The sequence below is a fragment of the Paralichthys olivaceus genome, chromosome 13 (assembly GCF_024713975.1).
Source record: "Paralichthys olivaceus isolate ysfri-2021 chromosome 13, ASM2471397v2, whole genome shotgun sequence".
NCBI lineage: Eukaryota > Metazoa > Chordata > Actinopteri > Pleuronectiformes > Paralichthyidae > Paralichthys > Paralichthys olivaceus.
In genome coordinates, this window is record NC_091105.1 from 9,738,562 (window position 1) to 9,760,385 (window position 21,824).

General features: G+C 41.5%; 3 protein-coding genes across 3 annotated transcripts in view; 2 read left to right on the plus strand and 1 right to left on the minus strand.

The window, feature by feature from the left end:
- itga10 (integrin, alpha 10) overlaps positions 1-9,544 on the plus strand; it is a 27,014-nt gene extending 17,470 nt beyond the window's left edge. The window contains exons 9-30 of the mRNA XM_069537612.1: positions 1,068-1,233; positions 1,994-2,067; positions 2,358-2,502; positions 3,666-3,814; positions 3,956-4,099; positions 4,255-4,461; positions 4,549-4,679; positions 4,900-5,066; positions 5,443-5,585; positions 5,679-5,789; positions 6,261-6,346; positions 6,428-6,569; positions 6,672-6,764; positions 6,878-6,954; positions 7,684-7,773; positions 7,869-7,953; positions 8,038-8,151; positions 8,229-8,336; positions 8,426-8,539; positions 8,623-8,718; positions 8,805-8,918; positions 9,144-9,544. Coding sequence (XP_069393713.1) covers positions 1,068-1,233; positions 1,994-2,067; positions 2,358-2,502; positions 3,666-3,814; positions 3,956-4,099; positions 4,255-4,461; positions 4,549-4,679; positions 4,900-5,066; positions 5,443-5,585; positions 5,679-5,789; positions 6,261-6,346; positions 6,428-6,569; positions 6,672-6,764; positions 6,878-6,954; positions 7,684-7,773; positions 7,869-7,953; positions 8,038-8,151; positions 8,229-8,336; positions 8,426-8,539; positions 8,623-8,718; positions 8,805-8,918; positions 9,144-9,197 — 2,610 coding nt within the window. The 3' untranslated portion in view covers positions 9,198-9,544. The remainder of the gene's footprint in view (positions 1-1,067; positions 1,234-1,993; positions 2,068-2,357; positions 2,503-3,665; positions 3,815-3,955; positions 4,100-4,254; positions 4,462-4,548; positions 4,680-4,899; positions 5,067-5,442; positions 5,586-5,678; positions 5,790-6,260; positions 6,347-6,427; positions 6,570-6,671; positions 6,765-6,877; positions 6,955-7,683; positions 7,774-7,868; positions 7,954-8,037; positions 8,152-8,228; positions 8,337-8,425; positions 8,540-8,622; positions 8,719-8,804; positions 8,919-9,143) is intronic.
- polr3c (polymerase (RNA) III (DNA directed) polypeptide C) lies at positions 9,543-15,246 on the minus strand. The gene is made up of 13 exons (XM_020093335.2): positions 15,088-15,246; positions 13,483-13,629; positions 12,880-13,144; positions 12,367-12,677; positions 12,168-12,272; positions 11,694-11,867; positions 11,552-11,603; positions 11,398-11,458; positions 11,159-11,309; positions 10,319-10,420; positions 10,183-10,232; positions 9,897-10,046; positions 9,543-9,805 (listed from the first exon to the last, which is right to left on the minus strand). The coding sequence occupies exons 2-13, from the start codon at positions 13,627-13,629 to the stop codon at positions 9,724-9,726; spliced, it is 1,650 nt and encodes a 549-aa protein (XP_019948894.1). The 5' UTR covers positions 15,088-15,246; the 3' UTR covers positions 9,543-9,723.
- rnf115a (ring finger protein 115a) lies at positions 15,148-21,802 on the plus strand. The gene is made up of 9 exons (XM_020093336.2): positions 15,148-15,390; positions 17,127-17,185; positions 17,453-17,507; positions 17,772-18,055; positions 18,224-18,292; positions 18,386-18,458; positions 18,546-18,639; positions 19,295-19,410; positions 20,563-21,802. Exons 1-9 carry the CDS (start codon positions 15,313-15,315, stop codon positions 20,680-20,682), a joined length of 948 nt encoding a protein of 315 aa, XP_019948895.1. The 5' UTR covers positions 15,148-15,312; the 3' UTR covers positions 20,683-21,802.
- Positions 21,803-21,824: the final 22 nt, after the last annotated feature.

Consider the following 21,824-nt stretch of genomic DNA (forward strand, 5'->3'; position numbering starts at 1 on the left):
TGTACTTTACGTGTGTGTGTACGTTAAGTGTGTGTGTGCAGTGAAAATGGCTCACTAGGGAGGGCTGAGCTTTCCAAACATGAGCGTGGGCAATGCAGACTGTGTTTTATACATCAGTGCAGGTCAGGGGCTGTGAATTGTGTGTTTGAGGGGAGCAGCTCGTGCAGAACCATGTAAAGTGAGCATGGGCACTTTCATTCACATACTTGAAAACAAACATGTTGGCAAAATCCTCGAAATCTGGAAATGTGCTTTACATTTAAATAAGACTGCTCCTTCTTTCTTCTTCTCTGTTCATAACTTTAAAAACCAGAAGTCGTTGGCAGCCTGAGTGGAATTTCTCGGCCTCTATAAGATGTTAATGTACATATTTATGTGTCGACTCTCTTCGCCTTACACACTGCTGCCCCCCCTCCATCCCGTGCCCTTTGAAAACAGAGGATTTCCTTAGTTTGCTTGGCAGCTGGAGTCACGGGGGGAGATTCTTGGGTTTGGTTTCTCTTATGGAATTTTTCTCATTTATACTTCAGGCATTAAGCTAATGCTGCTACAATATATCTTGTGCATCCGTCATCTTTTCACCCCCTGAGCTGGGCCTGTGCACCTCATTTACAAATCTCTAGTGGCTGCCATTTCCTCCTGTCTTGTGTTTTCCAGTCAGTGTGTTGCCTTTTACTGTTGCTTAATTACTGGTAAATTACACTGGCAGGGAAACAGCTATGAACTCTGTTTATTTTTCATGTTAGAGAGTTGGATCCTGCAGTTCCAGTTTACTTATTCTGGGAATGCTGTCGTTCCTCTCATCCCCTTCATGCTATCTGTCTGTCTCTCTTCAAAACAATCCATCATCACTTCTCATGGTTTCAGTTCCTCTCAAACCATGAAAAATAATATATCTGATACATGCCCACTTATTAGTTTAGGCTCGGTTTTGCTCACTTTCAATGCCTTTTCTGTTTCCAGCTTAATCCCTCCATGTTTTATTGAACTTGTTTTTTCTGCTTATTCATCTATTGTGTTTTCTCTAACAATCTTTCTCTCTCTTTTTCTCCCACGTTGGTCTGCAGGTTTTGGGTCATTATATCCGCCGGCAGCAGGACCCTGAGACGTTCATTAAGGAGATCAAGTACATCGCCAGCGACCCTGACGACAAATACTTTTTCAATGTGACAGATGAAGCTGCGCTCAATGACATTGTGGACGCTCTGGGAGACCGAATCTTTACCTTGGAAGGTGCGTGATGCAGGGAAAGAGGCAGGGAGGATAGAATGATGCACTGTTTAAAACAAGAAAGTAGTCCTGTCCCACTTTTTCTATTGACTCATGATTAGCAGGGACAATAACAGAAAATGATGATCTACATTAATCAGCTCGAAATATTTAAGTCATATAAAAACTTTAGTTTGCTATGTTGTTCTACTGATCTATAAAATATTGGATTTATATATAGAAAATGATAGTGACTGTATGTTCATAAGTTATTAAGTTAATGGTTTATGTTCTCAGGGTATAAAATATAGTTTAACCCATAATTTTCCCAGTTCGACTTCAGTTTTAATCGGATGGATTTTGTCAACTCAGAGGAAACAAACACTGGGACTAAAGTGGGAAGAGTCTGTGTGAGAAATGAGAAGTACAAGAATGTGAGTCAGAAGTGGAGAAATAAAAAATAAACAGCAGTTCTGCAGAAAAAGCAAGAAAGGGAAAAGAAGGTGGAGGTAGTGGACAGCTATCACAATAGCTGAGGGGAGAGGAGAGGAAGACTGATGAAAGGTGATGCCACCTTCAAATGTTGAAGGAAACCAGAGAGGAAAGGACCGGAGGTGAGGAAAGGACAGGAGGTGAGGAAAGGGCGAGGCTCTTCTGCCCCCTGTGGTCTTCAGGGTGAGTGAGAGTGTTGATGATGCCAAGAGATTAGACGCCGAGTGGGTGAGGAAGGAAGGGAGGAGATTTCTAAAGAAACATGACGATGGTTGTCTCTGTCCACCTGCAGGGACACTGGGCTACAACGAGAGCTCGTTCCACATGGAGATGTCTCAGATCGGCTTCTCCACACACACACTGGATGTAAGTCCAACCTGAACTCTCTCATCAGTGTGAGAAGTCAAGTCAAGTCAGATCTATTCATACAGCAAATTAAACATAAAAGTTAAGAATTTGTAGAAAAGACCATTTCATTATAAGGCATAATGGATAAGTAAAAAAAAGACAAAGTTAAATGATGATAGGCATTAACTATAAAACAGATTCAAGCCGAATTAAAAGCAATATTGAAAAGGCACAGCACTTGAAATTAGAATCAAAAACTAAATATGTTTTATTTGTTTCTCAACCATGCACTGCTCTGTGTTCTTTAGGATGGTATTTTGTTTGGGATGGTCGGCGCCTATGATTGGGACGGGGGCGTTTTAAAGGAGGGTACCAACGGACGCATCATGCCGCCCAGAGAGGCCTTCGAGAGCGAGTTTCCACTGGAGCTGAAGAATCATGCTGCTTATTTAGGTACTGACATAACAGACCATTGAGTAGAGCGTGTAAAGGATCAAACTTAATGTGTTAGTGTGTTACTATCCCACTGTTATTGTAATATTGTATGGAGGGACTTCAAGTATGGTGCATTCATGTGTGGTTGGGAAGCTCGAGTAGCCTGATAATCAATCAAGCTGCCATTTTGTTTTTACTTTATTTTAGCATCTGTTTTTTTATTCCTATTCATTCTACATCACTACTAATTCAATTCAAACAACTTTATTCATCCCACTGGGGGCAACTCATTTTGGAACAGCTTTTAGAAAAATAATATGCACAGGAACAACGGACATAGATACAAGGGAGCTGAATTAGGGATAAGAATATATAAGAATAAATATAGAATCAATCACAAAGTTAATGATAAGTGGATAAAAAGTGGATAAAAAAGCTACAAATTAAAGATGTAGGTGGGGTTTCTGGAACCAGACAGACCACTCCAGGGAAAAACTAAGCCATGGGCCCCAATTCAGAAACTGTTCTCTCGCCTTTACCCTTATTTAGTTTTGTTATAATATGTTTGAATATAATTATATAAACCTAATATTACAAGATGTAAAACAAAATTTTGGCCAAATTTGTTCCAAATATTCAGTTAAGTAAATTACCGCTAAATAATTGCCAAACAGTGGTCCTGGGGTTTTCTGGGGCTCCTGGGTGTCTGGTGCTCCAGTGAACCAGCTTCAACTGTGTGGGGAACAGAAACTTCTTTCTTCGCGGTAAGCTCCAAAATCCACATAATCCTTTTCAAAACCTCAGAGTTTGATCCTTGTTTGTCTTTCAACGTTTCTGAAAACATAACTCGTGAATGCACTCCTGTTCTCCAGCCTACTCTCAAATCACAAATGTCGGAGCTTTCCACATGCCCATAAACACACCACTGTAGTAGACTGCATTAACACAGAACACAATACAAACATGGACAGCAAATAAAATGAAAATGATGTGAAACATTACTTATCTGAAGCAAGTTCAATTAAAAGTTATTTTAATGTCAGCAGTGAAATTTGCAAATTATTCATATAGTAATAATAATATAATATATGTAGTACATGTGTTAAATGAGACTATATGAGTCTGCTTGAGATTGGATTGAGCAGCAGTGTGTGATGATGTGTGTTTAAATGTGTTTTCAGGTTACACTGTGTCATCTGTGATAGTTGGTGACTGGAGGAGGCTGTATGTAGCCGGAGCTCCTCGCTTCAAACACAAAGGCAAAGTCATCCTGTTTGAGCTCAGTGATGACGGCGACGTCAACATCGTACAGGCCCTCAATGGAGAACAGGTAAAACTATCTACCTGGACCTCTTCTCATTTCTGTCAGTCACTTTACACAACAGAACAGCAGGAATCTCAATAGCTAGAGATTAAAGCAAGGACTCCACCTATTGGCCGTAAACTGAAATACCATGTTTCGTGTGTGTAGATTGGGTCTTACTATGGCAGTGAGGTGTGTGGGATGGATATCGACCAGGACGGCATCACTGACGTCCTCCTGGTTGCTGCTCCGATGTACCTCGGCTCAGGAAACAAGGAGGCTGGGAGAGTGTACATCTACAGCCTCAGTGGGGTGAGACATCTTCTCTATAAGGATGATCGGACAGTCATGAGAACATGCAACATTTATCAAAATCTCACCATAATAAACACTGACAATGAAAACATCGAAGTCTGTATCACCTGTAACGTATCCACCTTCTCTCCTTCTTCTTTCTTGTCCCTCAGGAGGAGGTGTTTGTTTCTAACGGGACTCTGAAGCCAGAGGACAAGTCCCAGGACGCAAGATTTGGTTATGCACTGGCAGCCGCCCCTGACCTCAACCACGACGGCTTCACCGACCTGCTGGTGGGAGCCCCACTGGAGGACGAGCACAGGGGTGCCATCTATGTCTACCATGGAGATGGTATTTACATCAACCACAATTATAAACAGGTACCTCCCCTTTACGTACAGGTACAAGGTTATTACAACCTGTCAGAATCATCAGCTAATTTCCCTTCCTGGCTCCTGTCCCTACAGCGTATCGCAGGGTCATCGCTCTCCTCCTCCATGCAGTACTTTGGCCGCAGTGTGAGTGCTCGGTTGGACTTGGATGGAGATGAGCTAATAGATTTGGCAGTGGGAGCACAGGGCAGTGCTGTGCTGCTTAGGTGAGTAAACAGAGAAGGAAAGGCAAAGGGAACAGATAAATATTGTCAGGACAGATTTTATTTTAACGACTGCAAGCAGAGGGAGATAATAAATCTAGACAACGCAACACCTTCAGCTAGATTCCACATTTAAAAAGTAAACCCCACAAAATAAACATATGTCTCCATGTAGATTCACAAAATCTAAAAGTTTCAATCCTTTCTAATGACTGTCCCTCAGCTCTCGCAGCATAGTCCAGATCAACGTGAGTCTGTCCTTCCTGCCGCACTCCATCAACGTCATCCAGAAGACCTGCCAGAGAGGGGGCAGAGAGTCAGCCTGTCTGGATGCGACTGCCTGCTTCACAGCTGTCTCCCGCTCCCCTGGACCACACAGCAACAGCTTTGGTACAACCCTTCGTAGTTTCATAAATCCAAAATTCACAGGCCTGCCTCATCCGATTCTAATAACAAACTAGAAAAGCACTCTGTCTGTCCTTGGCGGACAGATCCTCCCATCACAAAGAAATGTAACATTAAAGAAATAGATAATAAAAAATGTCCTCTGTCCCTCTCTCCAGAACCATCCCAGAGTTTAATATGTTATTTCTAGGCCCATATCTCATCCTTCCACTAAGTTTCATGGAAATCCTTTCAATAGTTTTTGCCAACAAACAAACATCCTCTCCTTGGAGGAGGTAAAATTAAGTGTTGTAAAATGGCCAGGGACTCGTATAATTTACCAGAGCTCACCATATGTCTTAATCACCTGCTCTCTCCTCAGATCTGTGGGTGTCGGCGATGTTGGATGACAGGAAGTTGTCTGCACGAGCCCTGTTTGATGACAGCTCCCACAGACAAACCCAGCTGGCAGTCCGAGTCCACACGGGACAAACTCTCTGCTACAGCCTGCCCTTTCACGTTTATGTGAGTGTCTGCGCGCACACACACACACACACACACACACACACACACACTCGTGTTTTCACCTCTGACATTTGTGTCTGTCTTTGGTTTAAGGACACGGCAGATTACATCCGTCCAATCAGCTTCTCACTGCGGTTTAAGATCAACAACACTGAGAGTGGTCCGGTGTTGGATGAAGGCTGGCCAACCACTGTTAAGAAATTTGTGAGTGGCAAAATATTGAGTCATGACATTAACAGATTTTGGGGCAGCATGGTGATGTGGTGGCAACTTGGCCCTGTTTCCTCACAGCAAGAATGTTCCTGGTTTGAAATCTTTCTGTGTGGAGGTTGCATGTTCTCCCAGTGTTTGCATCGGTTTTCTCCGGGTACCCTGCATTTTTCCTACAGTCCGAAGACGGTTTCTGGGGTTAGGCTAATTGGAAACTCTAAATTGACCATAGGTGTGAATGTGAATGGTTGTTTATCTCTGGCCCTGTGATACTCTGGCAAGCTGTCCAGGATGTACCCCACCTCTCGCCCAATGTCACCTTCGATTGTCTTTAGCTCCCCCCTACACTCAAAAGGATGAGCGGTATAGATCATGGATGGATTAATATCTATAAAATATAATCTTAATGGATCACAATTCCCTTCTCCTTCCTCCGTTAAACGCTTTGGACTTGTTCCTCTCCAGATCCCGTTCTTCAAAGACTGTGGTGAGGATGATGTGTGTACCACAGACCTGGCCCTGCAGGCTCATATGGACATCTCTGGGACAAGGTACAGATTTGAGACGTCTCTCAGTTCGCTCTCTCTCAGTGTGTTCGGTTTCAGTGAGTTTTAAACACGTTTGCTCCACAGACAGAAGCCTTATGTGATCCGCAGCCCTCGTAGGCGTCTGGCGGTGGAGGTGCAGCTCCAGAACAGACTTGAAAACGCCTACAACACCAGCCTGACGCTGTACTACTCACGCAACCTGCACTTCTCCAGCCTCAGCATTCGGGTAGTCAACGTTCACACACACACACACACATGCAGCACCACTTCTAAGTAATCACACACATTTACTCTGCCTTACACAACCTCTCTCTTTCTCTTGTCGTAGGAGGATGCCAACTTTAAGATCGAGTGCACAGCGCTTGGCGCCAACAGCCACTCGTGTAACGTCAGTTATCCAGTGTTTCGCTCCCAGTCAAAGGTGAATTAGTTCAGAAGAAACAGCTCCACACCACTTGACTGAGCCCACTCATACTTGACTCACTGCAGGTGAAACCTGTCTCTTCACCAGCCCGTTCTCTTCTGTGTTTGCAGGTCAACTTCATGCTGGAGTTTGAGTTCAGTTGCACGTCTCTGCACAGTCGAGTCCAGATGAAGCTCCATGCTGCCAGGTAGCTCACTAAAGCAGTTCTGGATACTCTGTACACATAGTTTTGAGACAACTGCTTATAAGGATCCCATCTGTGTTGGTCAAATTAAAATAAGGTGGACTGTGAATCTCTCCTGCTCCAAGTCTGATTGGTCAGGGAGGATAACAGTCCCCACATCTCATGTCAGTTAACCACTGCTTTGAGCGAGAGGGACGATAACTACACACTGTGAAAGTAGAGAAAGCAGCACAACATCACATGCAGCACTAATGTGCATAGCAAGCACACATGCACATGCACACTCAGAGGACTTGCATTAGGAGATCAGGCAGGGACGGTCCTTACACACTGTGGCAGTTCAAAAACCTCAAGAGCTCAAATTAACACTGCAAGTGGACAACTTGATTACCATAAGCAAATTTGTTTAAACAGCATTTCTATAGGAATAATTCTGCCCTAAGCTTTTATATATAGATACTGCGAGTCACTGAACACATCAACAAAATAACAGTATTTACTGATTGATGAGGAGAATCAGTTTGTAACATAATGGAAAAGAGTGTCAATGTTTCAAGTATTTACACATAAGAATTGAGGAGTTATTGCCAGTAATGGTGGAGTAGGTATATTTTATATCAAGCAGTCTTGTTGTAATCATAGTCTATGATCGGTCCATCACGATGGATGGACGGGTTATATTTGTCTTCTCTGAAAGGCAATGATAATTTATATGATCTGTTTCTTTTACAGTGACAGTGTGGAGAGGGAGGATACGCTGGGTGACAACAGTGTTCAGCTGCAGAGTTTTGTTCAGTATGAACCGGACCTGTTTGTCAGCAGGTGTGCGTGCGCGGCATAAATATATTTAAGCTTCTCTTTTTTTGTGTGTGTTTGAATATTTAAATGAGGTTTCTTTTTTCTGTGTTTTTGTGCAGTGACTCTAATTTGAACCGATACGAGGTTCACCCCACGCGGACAGTGTCAGAGGCGATTGGACCAGAGTTCTACACACACCTCAGGGTATGTCTCAAATTTAAGGTCAAGCCATGACTTTCAGGTTTTATGTAACTTCCGATAAAGCGTTGTTTGTTTTTGTTCATACAGCTGCAGAACCTCGGCTGTTACTCTGTGAGTAATCTGGTGTTGAGGCTGCATCTGCCCTCTGTGGCTGCCGGAGACAGAGTGTTCATGACTGTCAGTGAGGTCTTCTCCTACAACGTGAGTAACGTTTTCCTTCGAGTGTCTGTATCTCCCTCTTTATATCCAATCTGACATATTTTAATTGCCCCCCCCAGGCTACAGGAGTGAACTGCAGCGTGCTGAGTGATCTGGCCCAGCTCAAGGCCCGACAGAGAGATGTGCGTCCCTTACATCCAGAAGACATGATGCAGAATGACATACTGGTGAGGCCCCTGGCAGCACAACAGCTTCTGAACACTGTGCAGCATCAGCACGTTAATAAACCTGTTTGTGTATTTGTGTGTGTGTGTAGAACTGCAGCAGGTCGTGGTGCACAGAGGTTGTGTGTGAAGTGCAGCAGCTTCTGAGAGGACAGGCTGCACTTATTCGCGTCAGCCGCAGAGTCCATGATGACTTCTTCAGAAAAGTAAGACAAACACAGGCACACATTCATTTCAGCCGAAATCTTGTGTCCTGTGACACTAATTGCAACTGCGTCTCCTTCTGTAGGCCAAATATAAGTCAGTGAGGATAATGGGTGCCTATCGCGTTGCAGCTCAGGAGACTAACCTCATCACTCTGGACACAGGAACAGACTGGAGGGAGGTGAGAGGACGACAGCAGGATTTTTCAATGGCAGAATGAGATGAATATTTACATTCTGTTTCCTCTCCCTTTATGTTTTCCTCTAGACTGTTCTGGAGGTGCTAAAGGGCCGAGCTATTCCCATTTCACTCTGGATTCTGATCGGCAGCATCATCGGAGGGTTGCTACTACTCGCCCTCATCATTTTCGTACTGTGGAAGGTATTTTCATGTTACACTTCACCTCAAACTTTTGTAAAAGCATAGCAATTTACAATGTTGATATTTGGTTTATATGGGTGAAGTATTGCTAGTCTAAAATCTTTTTTTGAAAATATATTATTGCTCTCTTCACAACCCCTGAAATGATCTCATATCAAAACATACGTTAAAAATACCAGAACATGCTGTGGTCAGAATATCAATGTTTATCTCCCTCATCATCAGCTGGGGTTCTTCACACGCAAACACAGAGCAGAGGATGAGAACCATGAGGACTGAGCCCAATTTCTGCTGCCATGACAACAGTCATTTGCCATGACAACTACGACATGAGCCGAGTCCACAGATTGGACTGGATTGGCGACACAGATGCAACTGGGACTTTCAGGACCAAAGAGAGCATCACGGGGGTCAAATAGAAATGCACTACCCACCATTTCCAGCGTCGGGAGCACTTGTGTAAATAATCTTTTTTTATTTTTTTTATTCTAAAGAACGCCAGTGTGTATTAAACCACAATACTTCTATTTAATATACAGAAATCTTCATGGTTTTACATTTCGAAAAGTCACTTTGTCGTAAGTTTTGTGTTTGTTCTTTAATGAAATTAAAAGTGTTGAAAAGTTTTCTTGTTCTCCGTTTATTCATTTAATAATGCAAGCAGTAAAAATAAAAACAAGCAAAAAACTATTTATATTTTATTCTATTCCAAACTGAAATATTCCAGATATGAACTATAAAAAGGTCGTACTTGAAATCATTCATACACAAGAACTCATAGTACTAAAATAGAAGTACTGAGTTACTACGTGGATGAGGCTGTGGCGATGATGTAGGACTTTAGAAGAAAAATGGTTTCATCTACTTGGTTCTCTGCTGAATCTAACCTGGAAAACAGATGATGAGAAGAGTAACACCACCGCATCACAGAGGTGTCCAACATCTGTATAAAATGGATTTGTAGTTTTGTGTCCTTACTTGTTGATATGAAGCTTTAGGGAATCCAGCTGCTGCTTTTCAGGAGCAGTGATCATCTCCTCCACCTCTTTCAGCTGCTCAGGCTCGGCCCCACTGGCCTGTAAAGAGGCCAGGATGGCCTCGATTCGCTGGGATTTCTCCAGCAGACGCCTGTTAATGGAAAATGAAAGCAATCAGCCCATTCATCTGTAATGCGTTGTATTAACTGCGTAACTTTTAAAACTGATCACCTCGAATCCTCTGGCTTGAGAACAAGTGGACAAAGAATTATTGATAAGAAACTCACTTGCTCTCTTTGGTCTCAAACAGGCGTCTCTCTATGAGATTGGCGACTGTCTGCAGAGAAAATAAATGTGCAAATCAGAAAAAGGCAGAAACCTGCATCATGGACAGATGAGAATAACTTGTGTTCACTGTTTTACCTTATAGCAGTTCTGCAGCAGCATTCTTGCTGTTGGGAGTTGATTGACGGTGTAAAGATAGAAAGTACGAGAGGGAGCATAGTCGGGAGTCTTTGGGATTTCCTGAAGATCAAAATTATACGAGTTGTTCATCAAGGATGTGTAGGTAGAGTCAAAAAATAGGTACCGCTCCATTTAATCTGTTGGATGTCAGTGAAATTTCCAGACTTTTATTAAATTCCCCAGTGATAACCTGAAATAAAAGATTATGCTGCAGTGTTTTAAAAGCGTGGTTTTAAAAATGCCTCATTCACTTGGTGCATCTTAAAAATTTGTGCCCAATAATTTCCAAAGTGGGTTTTTGGATCGGATGTTTTTTGGATCAGGTGCTCATGTTCATACACTGAGAGAATTGGCTTGAAGAGATTTGGAACTTGCCTCGTAAACCTCAAGACATTACAGTGATCAGTCTGTCCTCTTATTTTTGTCACAGTTACAAATCAGACAGTTATGGTAGATCTTTCTGTGCTGTTGTCAAGTGTTGTCTAGTTAACAGGCTGACTAGAAAGGCATTAGTTTAACACATAAACCAGACACAGACTAATGATGCTGTGCATACTGGAACTTATATTTCTTCCTCGGTCTGGTAGAGTGGAGAAATGTTCGTACTGAAAAGACCCATCCAATGTGGATTCTAAGGACCTGTGGCCACCCTGCTATAGTAAAACCCTAAGCACAGTTAAACCAAAACTCATCATCCTCTCTCGTGTCACACTGCTAAATCAGAGTCTGCATTGGGTAAAAGCTTGGTACTATCAATTAAATGCAATATAGAGGAAACATGAATGCATCATCACATACCTGTAGCTGGACCAGGTTCTGTGACAGCAGTGTATAGAGCATGTCTTTAGCCTCCTTGGCTGGAATCATGGCAAAATCCTCCACTTGCTTCTGCTCCAGGTGACGTTTCCTTAGCAAAAGGCGGAAAATGCGTGCTGATCGGGAGCCGAACCTGACAACAGATCAACAGTGAGTAAATGAATTAGTTCTTGATGACAGAATAATCACATGTGACCACAATTAAACACTCACACACTTACCTCTCCTGTACTACAGACTCGAGTGTGGCCCGTGCCAGATTGGCCAGCGCTCTGTGTAGATCTGACAGATGAGTTAAGAAAAAACATCTGCATGTGTTTCATGAATGCAAAGACAGAAACCAGTGTGACGACACAGGCTTTAGAAAAAGGATACTAACAACATACATCCCTCCTCCACTTTCACCAGCCTTTCCCACAAACTCCATCTGGGAAATGAAAAAGACGAGCTGATCTTAAAAACAATCCTGGATGTGAATGAAGACTTGGAAATGTAACGTGCCTTGCAGAGGTCATACCGGGTCATCCACCAGCAGAGTGAGGTATTGGTCTAAGATGGGTCTGGCAATGTTGTAGCTGCTTGGAAGCGACCGGAAGATCTCATTGGATGAGAGGGGCTTTGTGCAGGTGGCTGTGGGCGAGGTGGTCACCTCACTCATCCTCAGCATAGTCCTGACTATCTCACTGCTGGTCTGAGATGTAAAAGTTAAAAATAATACTTTAAAAACATGATAAAACATTGTACTGTCAAACAACCATAATACTAATTTAACTGTGCATACCAGGCAAAGCTTGGTATTTAGATATAACTGCTTTGACTTGCTATGATTTAAAAACTAAATCGAAAGTTATCATCTTTCCAGATGATCTTTCTGATCAAAAATAAATTATCTTCTAATGTAAATAAAATCAGTGTGATGGGTCTTTAACAGAGTTCATACTTTGTTTTACAAGTTTTTCTTAAAAATCAATCAAACGTGTGTAAACCTGACCTGGTCCAGTTTGTTGGCTACAGCACTGATAATGGCCTGGTCTCTGAAGTGAAGATGGAACCTCTCAAAATTGACCTGCCAGTAAATCCCCTCATCACCGTGTGTCTGCACAGCAAAAGGTCAGGGACACAGAGAAAATGTTATACATGGTAATAAAGAGGGGAAAGAAAACAAAGACAGCAAATGTGTTCACACTCACCGCTGTATCCAGTCTGGCTTTCTTCGCATTCCTTTGGTCCTCTCCATCCTCGGTCGAGAGTTGTCGTTTGCCTCGTCCAATCAGTGTCATATGTGGCACCTTGTAGCAGTCAGGGAAGCTCTCTGGTGCGGGTGGGGTCGTGTTAGCAGGGGCAGCGGGGGTAGCAGGGGTAGCAGGGGTGACAGTAGTAGCTGCAGTCGTGCTGTCTCTTCCTCCTGCTCCAGGTAGCGGAGGGCAGCGCTGAAGAAAATGAGTCTCCACAAGGTTGGAGAAAGCAGATGACACTTCACTGTAATCCATGCTGCGTCCCTCTATAATAAGAAACACAAATATCATAAACAGTGACTTTCTAAAATTACATTCCACTCAAATCAAATGTAATAATTAAGTAATTGTATTCAAGACTACATGTCAGTGGTGCTTTAATGTTTCAAGTTGCCAATTCCAAAGAAACTACAAATCTAAAGAAATTACTTTTTCTTTTTAACAAAATACAAACACTGAGATACTGACCCTCCATGTTCTGGGTGAGGCGGTCGGCAACTGTCTTGACGGTGCTGCTCATGGTCATATGACCTCTCTGCAGTAGCTCCTCTATGATTAGCTCTCCTGTGTCACCATACAGGGTTTTTGCGGTGTAGATGTAACGTGGGTAACGCAGAATTCTCAGAATCCGATTACAGCTGGTCTGATACTCTGTTGGACTCCCAGGTCCTTTACGCCCTGAGCTGAACACACAGGTCCCATGCTGCACGAGCACACACAGACACTTCTTTACCTAAATTCAGCCAGAAAAGAAAGTGGTGCGTTACCTTCAAGAGTCTCTTTACAAGCACTAAAAGAAACATATGTCAAAGCTAAGTTACCTTAAGTTATACTTGACCATGTAATACAGTTTCTTGAACAGTAACTGATCTGTCATGTAAAAAGAAATACTAGGTTCTCATCAAGTAGATGAAAACTAGTAGTAAAATGACTAATGCTGTAGAATCAATAAACAAAATACAATGCATAAGCGCAGTGCATATGATGCTAAAAATGTAATGTATAATAATATTTCCATGGTGTGAGGTATGGATTGTATAAGTCTAGACATAGTAAGAGTAGGAGTGGTACCAGGTCCAGTGAGATGCCAGTCTCATGGATGATGGTTCTCAGACTCTGTGCTCCACTCCTGAGCAGGTGTGTTCCCACTTTCTCCACCACTTCTCCAAAGTGCTCCCGCAGCAGGAGACCGCACAGACGCACCTCCTGGAGAGTCATCTGCACAGACACACAGGAACACACAAATGATTTAAGGACTCACATTTAGAGTCAGAACACGTTTTCAGACCAATATCAAGTACACAACAATCAACAGAACACTGCATTTAACAAAGCATGAATAAAAAACATTGTCAGGACATGAGAGCTTTTTATTACTGAAATTAATACTGAAATACTGAGATGTATAAAGACACTGTAGTCATTGTGGGAGCTTGAAACAGCTATGACTGTTTTAAATGTGTGAAATGTATTCATTTTTATGATGTTGGAGGAGGGCTACTGTTGCTATGTAAAAAACACTGGTTGCTATGTTAATATGTGAAAAAGTGAGATCATCTTGACTCCTGCTGTTTTGATTTTGACCTTCTTCTTCTATTATATCAGACTCACCAAACATTATGGTCACACAAATCTATATCACTGGAGTACTCTGTTAGCCAAAGTTAAGAGACTCATTTGGGCAAAGATGCTTCAAAACTGCTACAGACTGGAAATGCCAAGTACCCAGCTAGATGTACAGCAAAGTGCAAGGGCACTTTAGATGTTTAGATTCTTATGAATCATTCAATATCATCAAGCAGGTGTTGGATCAGTCCCAGATTCAACCTACGATTTGACAACACAATTTAGAAACAAATCCAGACTCAAAAAAAGGATTATCTCCTGTGACAAGAAGAAGAAGGAGGAGGAGTCCTGCAACAAATGCTGTGGTTCCTACAGATTATCTTAACATCATGGAGTCTGTCTGGGATGTTGTGAGGTCACAGTCAGCCTAAATCTACAGGGGAAGTGTCACAGGTTAACAAAGATGCTTAGAACAAACTACAGCTGGGCCCAAAATGATATAAAAATAAATATATATCAGTCTACATCTATAATTATAACAATGAATGTCACATTATTATTTCTTTTAAAATTTAACAACTGATGTTTGCTCTTGAGTGACAGTTGACGTTTTAAACTCTTCTTCATGTGCAGATAAAATGACAAAACACCTAATAAACAGCAAAACATTTGAACAAATCTAAGGAAGATTAAATATTGTTACACCTCCTCACTGTGCTTACACAATCCATAATCACTATATGATGGACTCATATTGGGATCATTATTGACATTGTTTTCTAATTGCCCTGGTTCCTATCTGTTTACAACACTATTAACTGAGCTATTATTCAGTGTGTAACTTGAAAGTATAACATTCACTTCACTTTTAATGCCTAAAACTTTTTGCACTACAGAAACGTGTCTGCTTAGTTGTCCTGTTGTGTCAAAACCTTGTCATATAACAATAAATACTTAATGATTGAAATAATAAACCGCCAGTTGGACACATTTCACTTGTCTGATAGATGAACACACTTCTACAGACCACACTAGCCAAACTAGCTAACGGCTAGCTAGTTGCTAATAGCGCTGACCATAACGTACACAGACTGTTTTCTTTTCACGAACCTTTCTTCACAGAGGAAATGATCGTTTTTAAACATCTCCCGAACACGCGCTGCTTCTTTTTCTCGTTGTCAACACACACGGACACACACTTCCGCTCCACGGCGGCTCGCCTCGCTCCGCCCGGGTTTCCCCCGGCTCAGGCGCGGTGCATGCTGGGCTGGAGGTGGACAGCTGTCGTCGGTTTTGTGGAGGACCGACGTCAGTGTTTGTGCTGCTCTGGGGAAGATGGCGGAGGCTGCGGCTGTTCCCCCGCATCGATTTTTCTGCCACTGTTGTAAAGGAGAGGTTAACCCCAAACTCCCGGTAAGACGGACGCCTTTCTCCCCGCACCCGCCGCGCCCTCTCGTACAATTTTTGCGGTTGACAAGTCAGCCATTGTCCGGAATACCGATTGTTTCGCTCGGTTGCTACAGCTAACCCCTAGCTAGCCTGTTAGCATGTAGCAGCGTTTGTTGTTGTTAACTCGCTAATTAAACTCCTGACACTCGCAGGTATCTTCGTCAAAAAACAGACACGTAAAGCGAATGTCGACACGTTTCATCAGATCGCGTGTATAAGTCATTATTTGTCATTTTGGACACTCGACAGTGGACATTAGCCCAGTGTTGTTTGTGTTGTGCTCAAAACAACACAAACAGCTGAGAGAGAGAAACTCTGTGTTACTACTTTGTCATTTAAATTGACGTGTGGCTGTATTCCAACCTCAGGTTGCTTTCGTTTTCTGAGTTTGTTTCTGGGAAACAGCCTTGGACCAGGGAGTTGGGGACTTTTGTGGTTCGCGATCACGTTTAGTTTCAATTTTAAAGTTAAAAATGAAGGCAGACTGGCGATATCTAGATCTGGTCAGACATATATTAAGTTTCAGATGCTTTAAAATGCATCCCTTCTGCCTATGCATGGAATATTTCACATTTACACTCAGTTCGTAATAATAATCAATGTACTTACATAGCACTTATCATTGGATAAAAAGCAGCTTTAAGTGCTTTACATAAAACAGAACTATTAAGACATCAAATATGTTAAAACAAAAATATGTATGAATAAAGGTTTAAAGAAAGGTTCAGATTACAATACAAGAAAAGAAAAGGCTTAAATTAATAAAAAGCAAGATCATAAAAGTAAGTGTCAAGCAGTATTTTAAATGGTCGATGGTTGCCAGTTTATTTGGTTCATCTAGCTCAAATTAATCCAATTAAACACAAGAGCTCTGCACGATATTCCAGCTTCATGCCAGCCTGCTTGTCTCAGGCACTCTCAATCCTGCTGCATGCCTTCACTGAGCTAACAGAGTTTATTACCCCACTACTACTACAGTATATCCAAAGATCAGCTGTCATGTATCCATTTATACCACAGACAGGATAACCTGTGAACAAACCTCACACAATTTACATGATCATTCATCTACAAATTGAACATAATACAAATATATAGTTTGATATTAGGCTGTGACCTGCTTTTTTCTGTTAAAGATATATTATAAAACATAAGTATCTGTCTAATCTTTTATAACCCCATCTGTATATCTAACTACCTAAGGTTGAGAAATTCTTGCTTACACTGAGTGAACAACATGTGATCTGGCTGAACCAGTAGACAGGAGTGTTTTCCTCATTCTGTTAGACACTGCATGCGTTAGGTGTGGTTGGCAGACCAGCAGTTCCTACTGGGTTACATTCATAAAACACAGGCCAGCATGCAAATATGACTGATATTGTTCTCTGACACAGTGTTCTTTCATTGTCTAAGCCAGTCAGCAAAAAGTCTTTACAGTGATTTTACGATTCACTCCAAGGACTAGGATATTTTATGTTAGAATATAGTAAAGAGACATTTCTAAAGCAGACATTATTTTTTTGTTTCCTGATTCTCTAGGTTGAACACACGCAGCTCTTTTCTGTTTTATATCATTGTCAACTAAATAGTTTTGGTTATTGGACAGTTTGTTAAGGAAATAGGACATTTGAATGTCACCTTTTCGATTTGTCAATTTTTCCTCACCTCTGTGACTCAGTCTTTGTTGTTTCTCTTTGCAGGAGTACATCTGTCCGAGATGTGATTCAGGGTTCATAGAGGAAGTAACAGAAGACTCCAGGTAAGAGACGTTTATTGTTCTAGTTAACATCAATTTCATAGAAAGGAAGATACATTAAGGCCTGTCAGTGTTAGCTTAGAACAAAAGCAGCTTGCTGCACTGTTACATGTTTAACACGTTTTCTTGAGCTTCTTTAAAAAAACTACTTGTTGAAGTTTTGAGGCTCATTCTGCAGTTTTGTCCCAGGTTAACACTAAACCTTAACACTGAACATTTTTATGTTGTTCAGTTACTGTTGCTGATGTCTCTTCTGTCTCTTTTTCTCAGTCTCCTAGAGGGTGGTGCGAACGGGATAGATGACACAGCCACACAGTTTGCAGAGGTATAAGCTGACACACGTGCTTGGAGAACAGGGTGGGGAAGTGTGCAAAGGGGATTGATTGCGAACATTTTATGTGTTTTAGTAACCTGGTCTTTTTTTTTTACCCTCCCCCCTCTCTGACTTTTTCCCCCTTTCCCCTTCCTTCATCCCCTGTCCATCATTTCACTATTGTTTTCTCTAATTTCCCTCCTTCTGTCTGAAAATCCATCTTTCTTCAAACCTTTACCTGTTGTCCTTCCGTGTTTTATCGTGATATTCACGTAGCTATGGCACCTGTTGTTACTGGAGCGGCCATTTACAACAGACAATGACACCCCTGACTCAGAACCTCGGCTCCCTGGAGGACGGCTGGGAGGTCTCAGTGACCTGGGGGGGTTGGGTGGGGGACCAATCGGGGGTTCAGTCCCAGCAGGCCTTGGGGGACCTATGGGGGGTCTACTAGGAGCTGGGGAACACTGGGGACCGGGACGCCCCCCTCGCCTGCACAGCCAGAGAAGATACCGGTCTAGAGGCAGCAGCAGGCCTGACCGCTCGCCCGCTGTGGAAGGGTTAGTAAAGTCTTCTGGCTTCCTCAGCCTCCTCTTGGCATTTTTCTCCACCTTACATACTCCCACTTATTATAATAACAGTGCTATTAATGCTTCTACAATCCTGACTCTTCTTATTTTTGGCAGTGATATTAACTTATCTGTATTTGTCTTTTCTCTTTATGCTAGGATTGTGCAACAGTTTCTTGCTGGCCTCTTTGCCAACTCTGGAGTCTCCAGCTCACCTCCCCTCTCATGGTAAGATGGCATTACAGTAGCATCACACCGTCTGCCAGGGTTGCAGTGTTAGAAATGTTTTTTATCAGCCTGAGTCATCTGTATCTTTTTCAGGACAGGGATGCTGCACTCTAACCCTGGAGATTACGCCTGGGGACAGGGAGGGTTAGACGCTGTGATAACACAAGTAAACCAAACTTATAAGAACATCTGACTTTGTATTTGTGTTGCTGTTTCAAAGTTCTTTAGTTAACTTTTGTGTGTTTTTCTGTAGCTACTAGGTCAGCTGGAAAACACAGGACCTCCTCCAGCAGAGAAAGAGAAGATCTCTTCTCTCCCGACTGTCAATATATCTCAGGAACAAGCAGGTAAGAAAGCCTTCTTTTGAACTTGTATTTTTCTTTATCTGAGTTGTTTGTTGTGCATCCTTAACTATAAATGTTAACATTTCTTGCTGGACATGTATAAAGTTGAAGACTTTCGGTAAAACAAATGGCTCTGAATGCATTTGTCTTTATGTAAATAGATGCCTATTTGGCTAGAAGTCTGTGCAGCGTTCAGACACAGCATGAACAGTCACTTGTGTTCATATGCTGTTGCCGACTGCCAAGAGAAGCTTTTGAAACTGTTAGTGTTTGGGGCGAAATGCCCATTAACCTTGAGAGTATCAGCAGTTTGTTTCATAAATTATGTCAAGATGACGTCCTCTTGGTCTTTCTCAGCAACACCTTGTGTGTATGCTGTGTGTCCTATTTTACCACTGAGCTGTAACATTGTGGTTGATTGTGCAGCCTAGCTATTGATAGCTGACCTGTTGGGATTAATGACAGTCTATGTAATTTTTCAGACTTTTATTCATTAGTCATCCTCTGCAGCCTTGTATCATCTCAAGTCCCTGCTGAGAAATGTAATGATGCTAATGAAGATAGATGTCTCCTGAAGAGAGTGACTAATGAATACCTCTTGTAATCACAAGAATATTAATATAAAGTGATTAAACATGTCTATGGTTTCTTCTTTCAGACTGCTGTATGGAATGTCCAGTGTGCAAAGAGGACTTCACAGTTGGAGAGCCAGTCAGACAGTTACCCTGTAACCACTTCTTTCATTCAGACTGTATAGTGCCATGGCTGGAAATGGTGAGTCACAGTAAAGAAGATATAGATCTCTATATCACATGTAGTGGTGCACATAGTATATGCCATATTAATAGTGCTCTTGGCGGAGACAAGGAGAATTTGAACACGTTTTGGCTACGTGGGAATCCACAAAGAAACATCAGGGTAAATTTAAAGGGTGATGCTGGCGATATTATATATTTCTGTTATTGTCAATAAATGCCATGAAGACATCAAAACCAATAATTCAATATCCCTGTGTCTGTGACACCAAAGTGAAACATTTAATAGCATCTTATATATAAGAATAATTTTATTTTAAAACCTAATAGTTTCCCAGAACAGCCAAGCACATATGATGTTAAGAAATGTATAAATAATGCTTTTCAGGTTTATATTCATTTTGTTGCCCAATAAACATTTCCAGTAGCAGAACCATGTACTGTGTTTGATAATGCCTAAAAATAAACATTTCCCTCGTTTTTTTGTTATGAAGGAATGTATTACTCAGTGCAGTGGGACGGATTATTTTAAGGTTTCAAGAATGTTTATTAATTAAACCATTTATCCAACACAAATGAGGGACAAACGTTTGTAAAAATGTATGGTGGCAGCAAAGGCTGAATTACTTGATTTTGTACAGAGTGACTGTGATCTTGAGAGTAATAAGCTGTGTCACACTTAAGTGACAGAAAATACCAGTTATTTAGTTGGAGTGATCATCGCTGGCTTTTGTGCTCTCGTGATACTTGTCAACAATAATTCAAATTGTAAGATATTACCATCCTTAACCTTAAAATCGCCCTCATTAAAGAAAGTTCTAATAGATTTGATGTACGCAGACGTGTTGAATACATTGTTGAATGCAAAGTTTAAGAGACGTCAAGATGGTCCTTGGGAAATCAGTGTCAAAAAGTCTCTAAATTCCAACAAGATGATCAAATACAATATAAAAGTAATACCCCATACCCCACCCTTTCACTGGGTTTTTAATAAAACTGGTTCAGTAGTTTTTGTTTGATCCTGCTGACAAACAAACGACAATGAAAACACAATTTCATTGGCAGAGGTAAGAACAGAAGTAAAATAGGAAGTCCTCTTGTTAAAACTCTTGTGAGAAAACTGCCTTAAGCTAATGTTATGTTATGTGCATTCTGTTCTGTGGCCACGCAGCATGACACATGTCCAGTGTGTAGGAAGAGTTTGAACGGTGAAGACAGCAGCAGCCAGCCCCCATCAGAGTCCCCCTCCCTCTCCATGGACCCTCGCACACAGGAGAGATGGTCCTTCTGAGACGCCCACCTGTTTCATCCCTCCGTTCTCCCTGCCTACGTTCACCAACACATCGGGAAGACAAAACGCTTCTCTACTTCCCTCTCTTCATCTCTTTTGCAGTTGTAATCATCTCAGTCTATTGTTTCTTTTGTATTTTTATTTTCTGTTTCAATGCCTTTCTCCTCAACCACGTACACAGATACCTGAACAGACGTCTTAACACTCAGTTGAGGTCTGCTAGATCTCTAGTTTTTTTTTTTTTTTGCCTCATAACAAACCAGCCTAGATTGATGATGATGATGATGATGATGATGATGATGATCAAGATCAAGCCCATGTCTGCTCTACTTCTACTCCTTTTCCATCTTTCATGAAATGCACTGCTCCAATACACTCTTCTGAGGAAACTTTATATCATAAACCATTCACTCTCTAGTCACTTAAAGATTCACTAAAACCTGCAGCTGAGCCCTGTATGGCATATTGGAATATAATAGGTTTGGCATTTACAGAGCCTGGGCCTAACAACATGAACACCTGCACCCCTGCAATAAAATATAGTTATTAAGGGTATAATGTATTTTTTTGTTGACATAGTTTCAGGAGGATGTTGATTGGACATTGGTTATTTAATTGGTAGTTTTCATTTGGATTGCATTGTCAGGGTGTTGATGTTATTGCGTCCATCCTCTGTAGTGTTGCTATTTGAAAAACAACACAAGCGAGTACTTTAGTACTGCTTTCGGAACTCTGACATCAAATGGAAGAAAAGGATTCCTCACAACTTGTGGACTCTTCTACATTTAAAAATAAACAGCAAGGGAACGAAATAAAATATCTATGGAGCTCAACCCATTATCTAATGCTTTAGGTTCCAACATATTCCTCCTTTTGTATATATTACAAACAGATGGCATCCCTCTGTCATTCTACCCTATTGTTTATGACTTGTCTTTTGTTTCACATTTTTATCACTTTTTTTGATGTAAATAATTTTAGTCCAACTACTTACGGTTTGCAAAGGAAAAAACATTGAGAATGGAGAAACAAATGTGAAATACCTGGTTATTGAAACTGTATATTATATATATGGGAAAAAATGTCTATGAGGTATTAATAAATTACAAACATTTAAAAAGTTTACTTTTCATTTTTCACAA

Excerpts from the sequence above, each read along its gene's own strand:
- polr3c (XM_020093335.2), bottom strand. The coding sequence starts at position 13,629 with ATGACTCTCCAGGAGGTGCGTCTGTGCGGTCTCCTGCTGCGGGAGCAC. Across the intron at positions 11,459-11,551 it reads AGGAGGGATGTATGTTGTTA|ATCTACACAGAGCGCTGGCC; the intron begins GTATCCTTTTTC and ends CTCATCTGTCAG. Across the intron at positions 10,233-10,318 it reads TGCTGCAGAACTGCTATAAG|ACAGTCGCCAATCTCATAGA; the intron begins GTAAAACAGTGA and ends TTTTCTCTGCAG.
- rnf115a (XM_020093336.2), top strand. The coding sequence starts at position 15,313 with ATGGCGGAGGCTGCGGCTGTTCCCCCGCATCGATTTTTCTGCCACTGT. Across the intron at positions 18,056-18,223 it reads CGCTCGCCCGCTGTGGAAGG|GATTGTGCAACAGTTTCTTG; the intron begins GTTAGTAAAGTC and ends TCTTTATGCTAG. Across the intron at positions 18,459-18,545 it reads TAGACGCTGTGATAACACAA|CTACTAGGTCAGCTGGAAAA; the intron begins GTAAACCAAACT and ends GTTTTTCTGTAG.